Raw genomic sequence first — 18,020 nt, forward strand, 5'->3', positions numbered from 1 at the left:
AATGCATTCAAGGAAGTCATACTCAGAGGGGACTCACCAAGATCAATGAACCTGGTCAACGTAAGTCCATTACTTTTGATGAGTCTGCTCTGCATAGGACTTAGTTGGATGCAATGCAGAGGACTTATTTTAGAAGTCATTTTTCAGCTTTATCATAGCAACACTTTGTCTTTTCCTCCTCTAACATCTAAGTACTGCTTTTCACATCCAGCAGTGAATTAGGCAGTCAATTGAGCATAAAATGGGTGTCTGCAGATTACTCCCCCCCCTTTTTTTTTTACAAAATTGAGAGACATGAGAATTATTCACTACCCAATTAGATTTTATGCTTTCGGGTGAGATAGCCTCAAAGCAGCTTGAAATGATGTCACACACAAAGTGATGTAGAAAACAAACCTTTCGTTATGGCTGTAAGTCTTTTCAAGTTAATTAAGTAAATGAGCTTCAATTTCTCTATTTACATAGAAAGTAGCTTAGAGGCTTTAGATTCCCCTGGCTTCAAGCTTAAGAAACACACCTCAACCATTTAACCTCACAGGCAATATCTTCTTAGATTTATTGCAGTCAAGCAAATGTCAGGTGTAATATCATCTCCACACAATTAAAAATATTGTCTTGTTTCATCTAAAAGTGAATTATTTCATGCACTTGCCACACTGAAGCCATTCCCCCGCCACCGCCCTCCACAATGTGTGATAACCCATACCACACACTGCTGCTCACTGCTGCCTGCCAACGCATTCATCACCCCTAACCACTGAGCATGATGGCTGGGTTGATGGGAATTGGAGTCCACAACAGCTGAAGAATACCACGTTGGCAACCTCTGTACTAGCCAATAAAGAACAACAATACAATACAATACAATACAATACAATACAATACAATACAATACAATACAATACAATACAATACAATACAATACAATACAGCTATTGTATTTTTTTTTCCTTCTGCAACTAGTTCATACAATTCACACTTGAGGCAGGTCTTTAGAACCAGTTTTAGGCCCACATACTGGACCACTGGCTCCTGAAAACATCCAGGTGTTTAAAACTGGTTTATATGTAAACAGAATCAATTTTCATGAATATAATATGAACCTTTATCCCCTAATCAGATTACTCTGAACAAATGAAAAAAAAACCCCACAGAGAATACTCATTAATGTTATCAAATGGATGTTTATGGTAAGAGAGAATTACATTACAGCTAAATTAGATTTTCCATTCTCCCTGTATAAACACAATATGCAACATAATAGTTTCCTTTCTTAAAACTATTCCATAAAGGTGCATATATCTTAACTAGTGTACATTTCCCCACTCTCCCATTTTTTAAAAAGAAGTTAACAAACCTTCCTTGTTGAACTTTCTAGTTTTAAGCTTAATATTTGCATGAAAATTCATATTCAGAAGAAAAGAAAAGAAGGATCAATCAGGAATTTTCTACTTGATGTGAATGCAATTTTGTTCATGAAACTTAAAAATGACTGCATCTAGGGAGTGAGGGCACAAAGGCTCTTCTGCAAGTCTTTTGGATCAAAATAAGCAGGGAGGGGAAAAGAGGCAGCTGCAGTAATTATATACTCTCTGATCTCCAGCTATATTTGGACTACAATTCCCACCATCCATGACTACCTAAGGATGATGGGAGTTGTAGTCCAAAAACAGCTAGAGACCCAAGTTTGGGAAACACTGAGCTAGGTAACAAAGGAAAGTAACCCCTCCCCCATTTCTGGTTTTGCTGCTATGTACGTTTTGATGTTTTTATACAATAAGTTTGATACAATAAGAGTAGCTGTGCTAACTGATGTTCAATGCTGCCTTGAGCGATTGGGAAAGGTGGGGTATAAATGGTTTGGAAGGATTTTGCAGCCAGAAGTTCTCTCCTGCACTGCACTGTGCACAGATTCTAAACAGCAGGCCAGTCTTTTGAACTGGCTTTCAATAACTGAAGTTTTTAAAGAAACTACACGGAAGGGGCAACACTACACCCACTTACTCAGGTGTAAGCCCCACTAAACTCAAGAGACTTACTTTTTAATAGATATGCATAAGATTGATCTGTGAATTAGCATGATCCCCTTTAATTTATAAGACTTTTTTTAAAAAAATCTTCACATGTACACAAACCAAACAATCACCTACATTCCTAAAATATTTATGCAGGCAAAATATTACACATGTGATATATCACAGGATGCTTTTAAAAAATCCTCAGAATACATCCTTCTCAAGTGTCCAGAAGATGCCTATTTTTATACCGGTAAATATTTGATTTGCCTTTCATTCTTCTGCCAAAATTACAGAAGAAAAGCAATATGGAAACATTTTGAGGTACTTGCTATTGGCAGAAATCTAAGTGAGATTGGCAACAAAGGTCAGAGGGACAATGAAATTTGGAATGTCCCCTTGCAATAAAAGCCTGGTCCTTCACATGTTTACTCAAAAGTAAATCCAATCAAGTTCAAGCAGTCTAATACAAGAAGAGAGAAAGTTTTTATGTTCCAATTCCAATATATAAAGATTCCTAAAAATGCTGTCAGCTGGATGTTTCAAAGCACTTTGGATCACTTGCTGTCATCAGCATGTAAGAGTACCAAGCAATGGTATACTTGAGAAGATTGAAGGGAAATAAAATACATAGTGTTCTCAACCTTTTGTACCAAGTGTCTCTTGTTTTGATAAAACAGATTGATGGTCCTGTCAGATCTCAAGACACGCAACTGAGAGTTTTCTGTTTAATATGTACATATTAAATGTGTCATTTCATTTTATTACCTAAAATGGCCAAGCCCTACACAATGTAAAAATGATATTTCCTAAGAGAAGGAATATATCCATCTAAGAAAGGTGCTAAACCCAATCTGCCAAGCATGTCTTAGTATTCAATTGATTTACTTTTATTTATTTATTGAAAGCGGGTGCAGCTATAAACGGAATGGTTGATGTAACTTTACTTAAGTGTTTAGAAGCAACAATTTGAAGTACCGTAACCCTGAGGAGAGAACTCCTAATGTGTTTTCTACCCAGATGTATGCTTTCATAAGAGACCCTCACTAAGCATTTTGTAGAACTTTTGGTAGTTGTCACCTACTTTTAACTACAAGTAGCTGTGAATGCACTATGCACTCAGAAAGGGCTGTGTCCAATGTGACAGAAAACAAAACAAAAAACCAAGCATGTTACAGGTAGGTAGCCGTGTTGGTCTGAGTCGAAACAAAATTTAAAAATTCCTTCAGTAGCACCTTAAAGACCAACTAAGTTTTTATTTTGGTATGAGCTTTCGTGTGCATGCACACTAGCATGTATAACCCTGAACAACAGAGAAGAGGACAAGGGGCAGCAGTTAAAGAACCCCCACCACCACCACCATCACCATCTAAGCTGGTCTACCAACAAACACACTTTCCATAGCCATTGCTCATGTCAGGACAGATAAAATCTATGCATTGGGCTTATGCATCTTGTTTTTAAAGGGTTTAAACTGGGTTCAAATGAAATCTGAAATTAACACAAGCATGTTAAAATACCTTTAAAAACTCATAACTAGATTCCTAAGCTCCTATCAATCGTTTGGATACTAAGGTAAGTTAACTGAAGGAACGTTTCCAGTCTCTTCTTCGTCCTGTAGCCATCTGCACCCCTTCTCAAAAGTATCTTATGTTCGGGTGGGGCGGAGGGGTTTCTGAGTAATGTGGGAAAGGGTGTAGGGGTTGTTAGACTCCTAAATCGGGTCCACCTGATTTAGGGGAAATTCTGCCCTCCCCCAAGCAACCCTCTGTGTCCTATCACACATTTCCAACAAGAGAATTTGTTGCCTTCATATCTTGACTCTGGGCTTCCCAGAAACATCATCTTGGCCACTAATGAAAATAACATGCTGTGCAAGATGGACCTTCAGTCTGATACAGCAGGACTGTTCTTACCGTATAAATGGGGAAGAGTTGAAGGAAGTGACAAGTGAGGGAAAGGACCACTACTAGAATTGAAGCGGTGAGCATGATTTAATGGAAGGAAAGAAGCACTCTAACAATAAAGGTTATCTTCACCAATTATGAACAGTTCTGGTCATCTTAAGCTCCATAACATTTCCATCAATAACTTTAGTCTCAGATCTACTTTTCCATATTTTCCAAATCTCACAAAACAGGTTTGTCAGGGATCATTTCCTATTTTAATGAGATTCTTTCAGGAATTAGCAATACAATAGGAAAAACTTCTCCTCTAGATCAAGACACTCCTGAAAGTATCAGCTACTTAAACTGGCACCATACCTGTTGAAGTTAATATCTGGATAGCTAGAATATTCTGATTTCATCTTGGCATTTCGCCGGGGGAAAGTGCAGAAGAAGGCATTTGCTAGCAAACTAGCAGTCTGCTCCTGTGACATGGTGATGGAGTGGTTCATTTTTTGTTTCAGTAGAGGTATTGGCTAACAAAAGGGCAGAAAGATGGGCATAATTAGTTTAGCAATTCAAAAAACAAAAAAAGAACCATCACCCAGAACCCAGGAGAACAAAATTACATTTACTAATTTAGAGCAAAAGTAATTTAGGGGCCTTAGTGGGTTCTTAAATCAGCAGCACCATTAAAATCAAGAGCTGTTTATCCAAGATGATTGGGATGCCTTGTTTGACGAACTGGAGATTTCTAATCAATAACAACAAAAAATGTCAGACAAAGCAGCACTAGCCTGAACAAAAAGGAAGCATCCATAGGAACAACGGATGCAATATGATTAATCATGAAGGAAAAAAAAAACATCAGGAGATTGCAACAGCTGTATTTTACAGTCTCCCTGTCACAGATTAAAGAAAATGGGCAATTACAGCAATCACAGCAAAACAAGACACAGGGTGAAACACAAAACAACATAACTAAGGTATTCTTTGATTTTCTTCGTATAACTGAGAGCAAAAAAAATTTCAAGCTTCAAGGAAAACCACATAATGCTTCATTCAAACACTACCATTGTTATATGTTTATTCTATAAATTAGCTCCCAATCCTCAAAATAGAGAAGAAATGGAAATACATGAGCCAGATGCTCTGATTCTGGCTCATGGAGACCATGGTTCAATGTTAAGTGACAACTGAGCAGCTACTTCAAAATGCACAGTTAGAATTAATCAAGAAAGGGATTTCATACCTTTTCTACAGATTTTCCAAATCTCCTTATTTTTCCTTAGTTAAATATGAGCTTTTCTGATTCATGAGAAATCAATTGTTTTGCTTTTATTCCATTAACTGAAGTGTGGCTATTAAAATTTAACTGTTTGTATCCAGGATGGCTTTTGGAACATCTTCTAGAGATGCATACATGTGAACAACTTTTAACAGAATTCATAAGCTGTTCCAAGTTAGTAGTTTGAGCTACATCCAAGATTCCTGGATGGATTCAGCTTAATGTATCATCTCTGAACAATCTTTAAATATGTATATTTCTAAAGGCAGGGGTGGGGAACCTCCAGTCTGTGGCTCAACCTTGGTCCTCCGCGGCATCAGGGGTGGGGGTGAGAGGGCAACGTAGGGGCAGGGCTTTGAAGGAACTATCAGAATAAGCAGCTCCTTCGGAAAGATTGCCTGCATTCAGAGAAATGCTGTTTGAGCAGCTACCTCCTTTTTCCTTAAAACAAGGAAGCACTTTAAGGACTGGACATGGGCCTCCAAAAGGAGGAAAAGGGGCTGTTAGGGAAATCCTGTTGGAGCCGGAGGTGGGGTAGGGGGAACAAGCTGGCAGAGGGAAGTAGGCTGGGGGGTAGAGTCCATGGGTGGCTATATTCAAAAGGGGCTGGGCCAGAGTTGTGCCTGGCAAGAATAGTGAGAAGAGCAAGGAAAGGCAGTGCTGAAGGCCTGCAGAACTTCCCTGTGTGCTAGCGAAGACGAGCTTTTTGTAGCACTAGCTATTTTTCCCATCTGAAGGGGTTTGCATTGTTGCCAGAACATGCTACCCACAACTGAAGAATATAGTGTGCAGGAAAGCCTAGTAGTCTAATGGACTTGGAGCTCTGGAGAAAAGCATGAAGCAGAGTTCCCTGAGAAATATGAAGGTCTCAGCCCTTGTGCAATTCTTATACAGGATGGGGTCTAAGAAGGGACCAATGTGGGACAAACTCTTTCCTGCCATTAAAACTACTGCCGAGAGGTCCTTTGAGGTGACAGAGGTAACATGTGTTTAGAGGTTAGAAGTGAGTCACTCCAGTCAAACTGCTTCTCACTGAATCTAGAATAAATATTGTTTGTTTGCCACAAGGGTCTGTGCCTGTATATAGATCAAAAGGAAACTTGGGGATTTGAATTTGCCCTCCCTGCAGGAGTATTATCTACACAACAGAACAGCTTTAAATATATAATTATTTGTGGATCTCAGAGCTCTGCTGTTTTTACGTTTTTAAAATAATACAGCTGTCCAAAGGACTAAAAAAATATTCTACTTACTTTTTTCCTGAAAATATCTTTGTCAGCATTTAACTAAGCATAAATGTTGTACTCCCATATTTTTTTTTAAAAAAAATGTATTACTGGGGAAGGGGGGAAATGGCCCCCACAATTACACAATTATTACTTGGATACGGAATATTATTATTTAAATTGAAATTAATATAGTTACAGGTAGGTAGTCGTGTTGGTCTGGTCTGGTGTAGTCGAAACAAAATAAATATATATATATTATTTCTTCCTGTAGCACCTTAGAGACCAACTAAGTTTGTCATTGGTATGAGCTTTCATGTGCATGCACACTTCTTCAGATACCCTGAAGAAGTATCTGAAGAAGTGTGCATGCACACAAAAGCTCACACCAATGACAAATCCAGTTAGTCTCTAAGGTGCTAAGAATTTTTTTATTTTGTTTAAACTACGTCAGACCAACACGACTACCTACTTGATACTTAACTGTAGTTTGTCTGCAAATAAGAGTATGCATTTAGGTCTAGTTTGTATTCACTTACCCCAGCCCCAAGCCCTGCTCACAGTTTTCAAGTCGGTAGTCGTGTTGGTCTGACGTAGTCGAAACAAAATAAAAATAAAAATCCTTCCAGTAGCACCTTAGAGACCAACTGGGTTTGTCATTGGTGTGAGCTTTCGTGTGCATGCACACTTCTTCAGATACTTCTTCAGGATATCTGAAGAAGTGTGCATGCACATGAAAGCTCATACCAATGACAAACTTAGTTGGTCTCTAAGGTGCTACAGGAAGAAATAATATATTTATTTATTTTGTTTGAAATTAATATGTTCACCCGATCAAATATTTTGTTACACTTGAGTTTGTACAAAAAGTGACAAATCAAGAATTCTCAGAAAGCAAGGTGTTGCTTAAAGCAACAACGATTTCACAACCGGTTATCCTTTTGTACATTAGAAAGACCTGAACAAAAAGAAGCCACCTGAAAATGCCAGCTTCCTGACTATTCTACCACATCCCTCCAGTGTATGCAAGATTTTGATATATAGCTCAAATCAAGGTTCAGAAATGGGATAGGGAATTTTTAATGTCCTTTTATATTGTTATGGATGTGTGTTGTCTTCACTATTCCCTAGGCCTCAGCTCAGCAAGGCAAGTACCACGTATAAGGACCTTGGCATTTTGACCTCAACCATTTGTGATGGTGCACAGCAAATTAATCTGCAACAGAGAGTATACTTAAGATGTGTACTAACCTGGGTGCAGATGCTAGGCAAACAGAGTGCAAGCTTCACCATATCAGGCAAAATGGACTGAAACAAATGCTGAGCCTCTGCATCTTCAAGCACCTAGAATGCAAATAAGAGGGTGCATTTAGGTCTAGTATTAGGAATATGGTCTGCCAAATTGGTCTCTCTGTAAAGCAACTGGCTTTTCAAGACGAAGTGATTTCTCAGTGCAAGCATTTTTAAAAGTCAAATATACAAACATAAAACTCGGAAGCCCTTACAATTCAGCATCTACCGTAATGCTAGAGTAGTATCAGTGTTTGGCACCAAGTCAAACCTGAAATGTTTGGCACTATATTTTTAAATTTTATTTCTGCAACAAAAGGGCATGGAAATGTACTAAAATGAAAGAATAAGATTCTTGGAATTTAGAAGCGTGCACACATTACAACAAGCTTTTTAAGAACCTTGGCACTCAACTCTTCCATCTTCTTGGAAACCATAACCTGGATTTTAATATATGACCAATCAAGATCAGACATTTTCAATCCTGAATATTTAACAATCCTGAAGTTTAAAAGTAAGGCTATTATTCTAACAACCCACGCAGATGTTTGGAGTGTGCATCAGTTTGGAAGCAAAACAGGGCTATTAAAAATAAGGAAGTCGACTCCCTGAATATGCAGAACTTCAAAAAGTAAAAGGAAAAAGATTACAAAAAACCCCAGAAGTGGCCCTGAGAGCTTCCATGAATATGGAATGTTAAGGGCAGAGAGATCAGAAAATACTATAGTCGTAACTAATTTCATGTCTTGAAAGTTTACTTCTAGACTCCCAATGAACATCAAAGACAAGAGCTCTGACTCATTTTGAAGGGGAGGGGCACACTTGCCCCATTACAGTTATGCCCCCCCATCCAAAAGGTTAGGGGGAAAGGGAAACACAGTTCCTAGGTTACACACTACAGTATTCCCATCTATATTTTCAGACCCTGGAGGCAGTTTGCTTTGGGCGGGGGGGAGGCTGTGGGAGGCTTTGCAAAGTAGTCCTGCGACTTTTTCAAATAGGTGTACGCTATCCCCCATAAAAGTGTGTTACCTAGCAACCAAATGTTTTTGTCCCCAAGGACCGGGGTTCTCTTCACTCAAGCAGACAGCCTGCTGTACTTGGCTCTTCTTTGCAGCCGGGACTGGGGTGGGGGTGGGGAGAAATGGGGAAGGATTGGTGGTGGTATGAAGATGCCCCCTCCCCAGTCTTTAGATTTTCATTGTCAACCTTGACAATGTCCCTCCAAACCCCTCTACTTTACAACCCAACTTGACTGGCTTATGCTTACATTGAATAATGTCTATCTATCAAGTACCTTAAAAACAACAACATTCAAGCATGACAAACAATAAAAAGAACAAGGCTTTATTCACAATCTAATCAGACAACATGAACAAAAATAAAAAGGGAAGAAATGGAAGATGATACCATCTAAAAATACCAGTAAAATAAATTGCAAAACAATCAGATTTTTATCTTATGAACATTTCATGCACCACACAATTACAACTTTATATTTTGCAGCTGCATGGACTAGAAAACTACGCTTTGAGTTTTAGGCTTGCAACAGCTGGTAACCGCATAATACTGAAAAGGAACAGTACTATTAGATTTAAGGTTTCGTTTGAGGTTTTTTTTCTTCTTCATTTCACAAATCATCATCTAGTTCTTTTTCTTTTTGCAGTATGTTAACTAGACTGCAAGCCATGGACTATGTTGCTTTATAATATTTGTAAGATGCTTAGATGATAATAATAACAATAATATATCCTGCACAAGGCACATAGTGAAGAAAATCTATTAATTCAAAGTAATTTTATGGGGGGAATGCATCTGCATAGAGAAATCTAACAGTTAGGAAAATGAAGAAGCCATCAAACTGGTCCAGAAGCTTTCACAAAATGTAAGAGCACACTAAAATTCCTCATTGCTCTCAACTACAGGCATGGGGCACAAGAGTAATTTCAATTGTCAGTTGAGATGAACAGGTGTGGGGAAGTGGTTAGAAATGTCAGATTAGGAGCAGGGAGACTGGAGTTCAAATCCCCACTCAGCTATGAAGCTCACTAGCTGACACTGAGAAAGCCATATATCTCGTGTTTGTGAGGATAAAGTGGAGCTGGGGAAAGAAGAAAAAAATACTTATGCCACCTTAAGCTCCTTGGAGGAAAGGTGAAATACAAATGTGCCAAATAAATAAACGCAATAGATTCCAGATGCCGAAAAGCTATTACTCTCTGTGTGACCAACCGATGCCAATGAATGTTGACTTGAAGGGCGGGGGGCGACAAGAAGATCCATGCATTCCTTGGCATCCACATGCATTTTCTTTATGGATGAAGACTTGTAAATTTTATGGCACAGTTCTTGCAATATTCTAGTGAGCCTTCTGATTATTTATGTGTGACCTACATACTTCCACAGTGATCCCTATTTTTGGTAACAGATTTCTTTGTTACACAAATTGCATCAAATAAGAGTGTTTAGGCTGTAAAATAGCACTTTAGCAGCCCCTAGGCTTTAATTGTAAGAGATAAATTCAAAACTGTGGATATGTTCTGCAAAAGTAAACATATTCCCAAGTAGTAACATATTGGAATGTTAAAGGTTGGATTTGGTTTTCAGGAGGCAATATAAAACAAATACATATAAATTTAATTCAAAGAAAGACATTTAACCTTAAGCATCTATAAGACTGTCAGCTTCTGATAGTTCTTCTCCTTTGGGTAGCACTTCCTGTCTTTTAAAACTGACACATGAATAGTAACTGCCATGCTTTGTTGACTGCCACAAACTCTATAGTCTCACTCATCTGGTGACAGATTATGGCACTGGACTTTGTCACAGCTGTCAACACTTCAACCTTTCCCTTATGCAGCTCTGGAAGTAAATGCAGTAAGAGCACAGGAGACTTCCCCCTTGAAACAGAACCACAACCAACAATTTCAGAGCACAGGTTTGGAAAACAAATAAGAACTGCACTTGTTTTGTTTAAAATGTATTTTATTTCTTTTTAATTGTATTTTATTTCTTTTTAACTCACCTCCATCAAAGGATTCCAGGGCAGTATACAAAATTGCAAAAAAAAATAATTCACACCATGTATATAAAAATTAAAACCAACAAATAAACATACAAAATACAACAAGACAAACCACTAAAAACAGAACACAATTCCAAAAAAATCAACTACAATCTAAAATGCCTGGGTAAATAAGGTCTTTTTACGCCTGCTTCATCCTGCTTTGGTCTGCCTGAATGTAAAACGGTCTTTCATTTACTTGCAGCAAATAAGTTAATCGATTAGCAAACTAGCACTTCACATTAGAATAAATGCATCAGGTATTACGAAGAAGGACATGTATAGGTTTGTTAAGGACCAGCCTCCAGAGGCTGCTCTTGCAGCATCTACCTAGACAAATATGGCCACCAGTCACTTAAGAATGAAAAGGGTTTATTATTGTTTTATTTTTATTATTTATTGAATTTATATATTGCCATGGATCTCAACCAGATCCAAAATAGGAAGTTATGTTGGATCTTCAACCTCTAAAAGCAAGGGCTTATTTGGTTTAGACTTGCCACACGGTGCAACCAGCACATGTATGATATGGGTACCTTTATCAGAACAAGCTGATACTACTCAGCTACTCAGTGGATCTATTCAGACTTAATGTTGTTTATCATTACATGCATGAGAGTCAGAATTGTTTCTCTCCCCTCCCCTCTTGTGGTACAGAGGTTTTAACTGTAAATTGACTACAGCTGAGTATTCTGTTTGAAACCTAAAATGTGGTTAATCTTAACTATGGTTGGTTGAAACTAGTTGGCTTCAAACACTATGGCTTGAAGCCATACAGCTTCAACCCATCATACTTAAGAATAACTAGTGTGTCCAGGTTCAGACAATACTTATTCCAACTCTCAAATTAGAACAAAAGCTTCCAAATTCCTCACTCAATAAGCAGCTGGAGAGGGAGTACGTGAACCCAAGGCTCATTCCTGCAATGACCAACGAAGTCACTGGCAAATCTGATTTGTTGCTGTATAATGTATGAATCAACCCTTTGTCACCAATTACTGCTCAAGTTCTACCTTCAGGATTCAACTATTGAATACTGAAAACAAGAATATTGATTTTTCTTTAATGACACTGGTATTTTGAAACTTGCAGGAAAGGGGGCTTTTCTTCACATATAATAACACTACAGTACTGTTCATAACCCACCCCCACACACTTCCGACCACTTTTTATCCATATCCTATTATAACACTGTATTGGTTGTCTCATCTTCTGAGCAACCTACACTTTGAAACATAGTTGTATGATGGTATAAAACCTAGACTATATCTATCTTACCACCTAAGAGATGTCAGAATACTGACAGATACCATTTTTTAAAACTCTCATTTTAAAGCAAATTTTATTTCTCAGGAAAGGTACCTTGTTTACACAATACCGTGTGCCACTCACCAGAGAAATTACTTGGGGGAGTCTTATCAAGGTTAGTACATGAGTGATTGCTTACATGAAACCTAGTTTTAGCTCTGATCATCAAAGACCTGTATCAGCAAGAGTCCTGCTCATTTTAATGGGAATTTGCTCAGGCAGATTACACTTGAGGACTGTGCTGAGGATTCAAGGAGCTCAGCATATTATAAACAAGAGGTTAACAGCTCTAGGCTGAACAACTGTGACTTGCAGCTTCACAAAACAAATGTTCATTGTGCAGTAAAAGCGGGCTTGGTAAGCAGCACCGTAAGTAATTTTATAAACTGATCCTCCAAAACCCTGAGCACACTTGACATCACAAAGGAGAAGCAAGGAAGGATAGCATGGGACAGAAATGCTGGTGTGAGTTTTTAAACTGTAATCTTGACAGGCTAAACCAGGCATCCCCAAACTTCGGCCCTCCAGATGTTTTGGACTACAGTTCCCATCATCCCTGACCACTGGTGCTCTTAGCTAGGGATCATAGGAGTTGTAGGCCAAAGCATCTGGAGGGCCGCAGTTTGGGGATGCCTGGGCTAAACTAAGCATGTGATGCACCACACAAAAATGGCTTCACTTTGTCCTCTGTCTGCCCCATTTTAAATCAAAGGATGCTTGCTAACTGATTGATATTCCCCTTAAGAAGATGAATCTCTCCCTCAGACCAGTTGCAATTGTGCAAGCTCAAACACACACACACACACACTCTACTTTAAAAATACTGTAAAAGGGGTTTTGCTTGCTGGACTTTTTATAAACTAAGTGCCATGACTGATTAGGAATTGTCTTTACATGTGGCCATTTACTGCCACAGCATTCTTTAACAAAAGGAAGTTTCTCCTCCTATGTTAAATGAATACAAAACACAATTCCAGGAAAAAGGCTGTCTGCTGAATTCAAAATGAGCTGCTCTTTTCTCTTAGTTTGAAAAATGACTACAGTTTTCCCCAAAATGACAGTCATCTGCTTCTCAGTATAGCATCACTTTCAAATTATTTTAAGCCATATGATTATTTCTGCATCAGAAAGACATTCTTTATTTTTAACACATTTTGGAACAGAATCAAACAAAATTAATAGGCATCATAAATGTGATTATAGAAAATAACTTGATGTAAAAGTGTGTTCTCAGCTAGCACTGACTCTCCTATCTCAACAGATAGCCCCAAACTGTCTTTATTAAGACGGATTATCTATTCACACAAAATCTGGTTATTATCCTGCATCTTCTAGCACAATTATCCCATCAATTTTCTAACTGCAGGAAGTTCAATAAGAAATGTGATGGGAAATTGCACTGGAAAGTATGGGGCAACCGTCACCAGCTGGCAATGTCTCATAACTGCCACACAAATGTGTCAGGAAGACTACTTATTTCTTATTTTACAGCCTAGGACCCTCGTACTTACGGGACCGTCTCTCCCGGTATGACCCGCGGAGGACCTTAAGGTCCACAAACAGTAATACCTTAGTGGTCCCGGGCCCAAAGGAAATCAGATTAGCCTCTACTACACGGGTGTCAAACACAAGGCCCGCGGGCCAAATCCGGCCCGCCAGACCTCGTCATGTGGCCCGCCGAGCGCCCCAGCCAGCGGGACCCAGCAGCGGGACCTTGCTGCTGAAACGCCGCACCGACAAAGCGCCAACAAACAGCTGGGGCCGGGGAGGTAGAAAGGCGGCCAGAGCAGCGCTGCGTGGAGCACCCCGAGCCACAGCAGGAGAAGGAGGAGGCAGCTTGCCGGGTCAGCGCCCGGCAGCACCGCACGGAGAGTCCCGAGCCTCTGCGACGCAGCAGTGCTCTGTAGCACTTTGAATCCTCCTCCTCCTGCCACGGCTCGGCGCCTGGAAACGGCTGCTGCTGCTGCTGAAGCACAGACAAAGCACCCAGCAGTGCCGCGTGGAGGAGGATTCAAAGTGCTACAGAGCACTGCTGCGTCCCAGAGGCTCGGGACTCTCCGCACGGCGCTGCCGGACACCGACCCGGCAAGCCGCCACCGCCTCCTCCTCCTCTTGCCTCATCTCCTCCTCCTCCTGCCGCGGCTCAGCCTCATGAACGTGAGCTCAGCAGCGGCTCAGCCTCACGAACGTGCAACTCTGAGGCTTTACGCACTTCTCCTAAAACGGACACCCGCTGCCTCACGCTGCACGGGAAATGCTTTTTGCCCCTGGGTCCCTTCGCGCTCTTTTCTGGCGCTGAATCAAGGCTGCGACCCCCCCTTCCCTTTCTTTCTTCCTCTCTCTCGTTCTTATTCTTTCTTTCCCTCTCCTTCCTTCCTTCTTTATCTCTGTCTTCTCTCCCTCTTTCGTTTTCTTTCCTTCTTTATTCCCTTCCTTATTTCCTACCCTTCTTTCTTCCTTCCTTCCTTCCTTCCTTCCTCCCTCCCTCCCTCCCTCCCTCCCTCCCTCCCCTCCCTCTCCTTCTCCCTCTCCTCCCTCTCCCTCTCCTCCCTCTCCCTCTCCTCAGAAACATAGGGTGCTGCTTTATACTTCTGGCCCTTAAACCCTGGAACCAGGAGAGCAGCTCCAGTGAGTCAACCTCAGCCAGTCCCTTTGGTGAAGGGTGGTGGCTCACTGGCAGAACATCTATCCTGCATGCAGAAGGACCCCAGCATCTCCAGGTACTAGTAGCTCTGCAAAGGTCCTGCATGAAACCCTAGAGAGCCTCCACCACCCAGTGCAGTTACCAAAAATCATTTTTCAATAAATTGTACAATAATTGTACATTTGAATATCTACTTGCCATTATTCTGACTATGTTTCTGCTTTCAGAGCTAGTTATTACTTACATTATTACAAAAAACAGTAATAATTGAATGCAGTGACAATAATTTATGATAATAAAGAGTGGACACATAGTCCTACAGATACAACCGGCCCTTTGAGGGTGACCAAACTGCTGATGCAGCCCCCGATGAATTTGAGTTCGACACCCCTGCTCTACTAGAACCAGGGCCTTCTCAACACTGGCTCCGACCTGGTGGAACGCTCTGTCTCCTGAGACCAGGGCCCTGCGGGACCTGATTTCTTTCCGCAGGGCCTGTAAGGCAGAGTTGTTCCACCTGGCATTTGGCCTGGAGCCAACCTGATTCCCTCCCCCATTTTCCCTTTCTTTTCCCCTTTTGTATGAGGCTGCATTTTTTATTTCTAATTTAATTTTGATGTATTTAGTCTTCTTGTGTTGTATTTTAACCAGTTGTTTTGTATTTGGTGTTAGCCGCTCTGAGCCCGGCTTTGGCTGGGGAGGGCGGGGTATAAATAAAAATTTATTATTATTATTATTACTCAATAAGCAGGTTACATTGTATAACCTCCGTGCAAGTTTTATATGAATGTTCAACAGCCAGCTGGTCTGGAAGCCCCCTCAGCAGCCCTTGATGCCCTGACTTTCAAGCAGTCACTTGACTGGACAGCAAAAAAGGAAGAGAGGATCAGCTCATTCTAAAAATATTTTTACAGAAGGTTCACTACCTGGTTTCATAGAGAAAATTCTTACGATCCACAGTCAATGAAGTGTCCATTTACAAAGCCTAGTCTACATGACCATGTATTAGCAGAGGCCACTGAGTACAAAACCCTTCAGACCGGGGTCATTTCTTGATATTGGAGGCAGAGTCATCTAAGCAAACCAAGAACCATGAAGGTGACTCCAGAAACCTGAATCAAATATCACTGGCTTGTATCCAAGACAGCATGAGTGTAGAGATGGCTTGCCCAAAAGGGGTTTCCTCCTCCCTTCTCCAGACTACACTCTCCTGAGTCCCCTGAAAAGCTTATCCTGAGCAAACTCTCAGAAGGTTTTGGGATATGGGGCTACAGTAGGAAGGGTAAATGGAGAATTGCTTATATGTGCTTATTGTGCATTGTGTGGCGATACCCCGATGCCTCCCCGGGAAAAATAAAGACACAGGACACATTGCATAAGGTTAATGGGCGTAGAAGGCCACAACTTTATTGATAACGGATGTAGACTAAACGACTATATCCGACTCCAGCCCGCTCTGCTGGCAGTCTGTGAAGGGTTAACCACCGTTGGATGAGTCCTGCAATGCAGCTGGGGGTCCTAAAGAAGCGAGGCCGATTCCCTGCCGCGCACTTGCTTAAATCAGCGAGCCACGCCCCCTTGGAACCTCCTAATTGGGTGAGCCAAGGGCGCGCCGCGGCAGGGAGCCGACCAATGGGCTGGGGGGGAATGGCAACCATTCCCCCCCCCACGTGAAGGCCTCGTGGGCGCACAACATCTCCTCCTGCTAGGGCGGAAGAGATTTTGGAGGCACTGGCCCACAAATAATGCTAATTCCAATTTCTAACATTTAAGGTTAAGAAAATACTCAAGACTACCAGCACAATCCAAATGCATCCTCTAAACCAGGCATCCCCAGACTTCGGCCCTCCAGATGTTTTGGACTACAATTCCCATCTACCCCGACCACTGGTCCTGTTAGCTAGGGATCATGGGAGTTGTAGGCCTAAACATCTGGAGGGCCGCAGTTTGGGGATGCCTGCTCTAACCAGGGGCAGCCAGTGTGATGTTCTCCTGAGGATGCTGGACTACAACCCTCATAATCCGGCGCCGTTGGCAATACTTGCTGAGCCTGGTGGGAGTTATAGTCTGACAAATATCTGAAGGGCACCTATTCACTGCTCTAAACACCGAAAGCATGTCAGTAAACTCAAGTTATTTAGTGTTGTTTTTTTATACATAAATTTTCTATTCTTACAAGTTGTTTAAATGAATTACCAGCACCACAAGGGAAGGAGAGGAGAATGGCAAGCTGTATCCATTCTCTACTTCAGTTATTGTATGAAATGAATCCACTAGGAAAACATGTACAGCTGTCAAAAATGCAGCCACTATCTTAGAATGGTTTTCTGATTAGAAAAAGCAACGAAAAAGACAAGGTAATCTTCAGAGGAAGTAGGGGGAGGAAATCTCATTGGATTATGCAGGAAAGAGCCTTATTTGAGGGGAGGGGAGGAACATTTGACATTTATCAAAACCACAGACTGACACTTGGAAAAGAAAGGAGGAGACAGCTTACACCGACAGAGGTTAATTTGGCTCTCTTTAATTGTTTCTGAAAGCTAAACTATGTCTCCTGCCAATCCCAGACTGCAATGATCTCTCAGGTGTATCTTACTTGACAAGCAATGCTTCATTTATATGATTTCCATAATTTTAAATAAAGTTCAAATGTTTTATGAGAGTGTATAATAAGAATGTATTTTCTTCATTTTAAAATGTAAACTTCTAATTTTTAAATAAAGCATGAGATAGTGCTCCCACCAGCTCCTTTCACAGTTTATCTATTTCTCCAAGGCTCAGAATGAACTCAGGCTTGCAAGAGAGGTTAAAAATAATAATTAAAAAAGGCTTCTTCAGTTATGTTTGGAGAAAGAGGAAGATCGAGCAAGTAGGCTTGTATGGAAAAGACAGAGAAATGCTATTGGGTGACAGAGGAAAAAGCAGAATTGCTCAACACCTACTCTGCCTATCTTCACCCAAAAGGAAAAGACCAGTAGTGCCCAACCTGGTGATAACAGAAGAAAGGGTGCAAGGAGGGAGATGCAGCCCAAGATAGGGTAAGAGGTGGTAAGGGAACACAATCTCTAGGGCCTGATGAGTTGCACCTAAGGGTACTATAAGAGCTTGCAGGTGCAGAGGATCTCATAATCTTTGAAGATTCTTAGAGAACAGTTGAGGTCCCTGCACACTGGAGACGCACGCGTAAATGTTGACCCCATTTTCAAAGGGGGGGTGGGGTAGAAAACCGAGGTAACAACAGACCAGTAAGCTTGACATCGATACCAGGAAAGGTCTTAGAACAGATAATTCAACAATTG

At 40.8% G+C, this 18,020-nt stretch overlaps 1 protein-coding gene across 1 annotated transcript in view; it reads right to left on the reverse strand.

Annotated features, from left to right (window-relative positions):
• PARG (poly(ADP-ribose) glycohydrolase) overlaps positions 1-18,020 on the reverse strand; it is a 67,329-nt gene that overhangs the window by 23,248 nt on the left and 26,061 nt on the right. Inside the window, exons 8-9 of the mRNA XM_035137508.3 lie at positions 7,667-7,759; positions 4,280-4,437 (exon numbers count right to left, since the gene is read on the reverse strand). Coding sequence (XP_034993399.3) covers positions 4,280-4,437; positions 7,667-7,759 — 251 coding nt within the window. The remainder of the gene's footprint in view (positions 1-4,279; positions 4,438-7,666; positions 7,760-18,020) is intronic.

This window comes from Zootoca vivipara, chromosome 5 (genome assembly GCF_965207765.1).
Source record: "Zootoca vivipara chromosome 5, rZooViv2.hap1.1, whole genome shotgun sequence".
Lineage (NCBI taxonomy): Eukaryota > Metazoa > Chordata > Lepidosauria > Squamata > Lacertidae > Zootoca > Zootoca vivipara.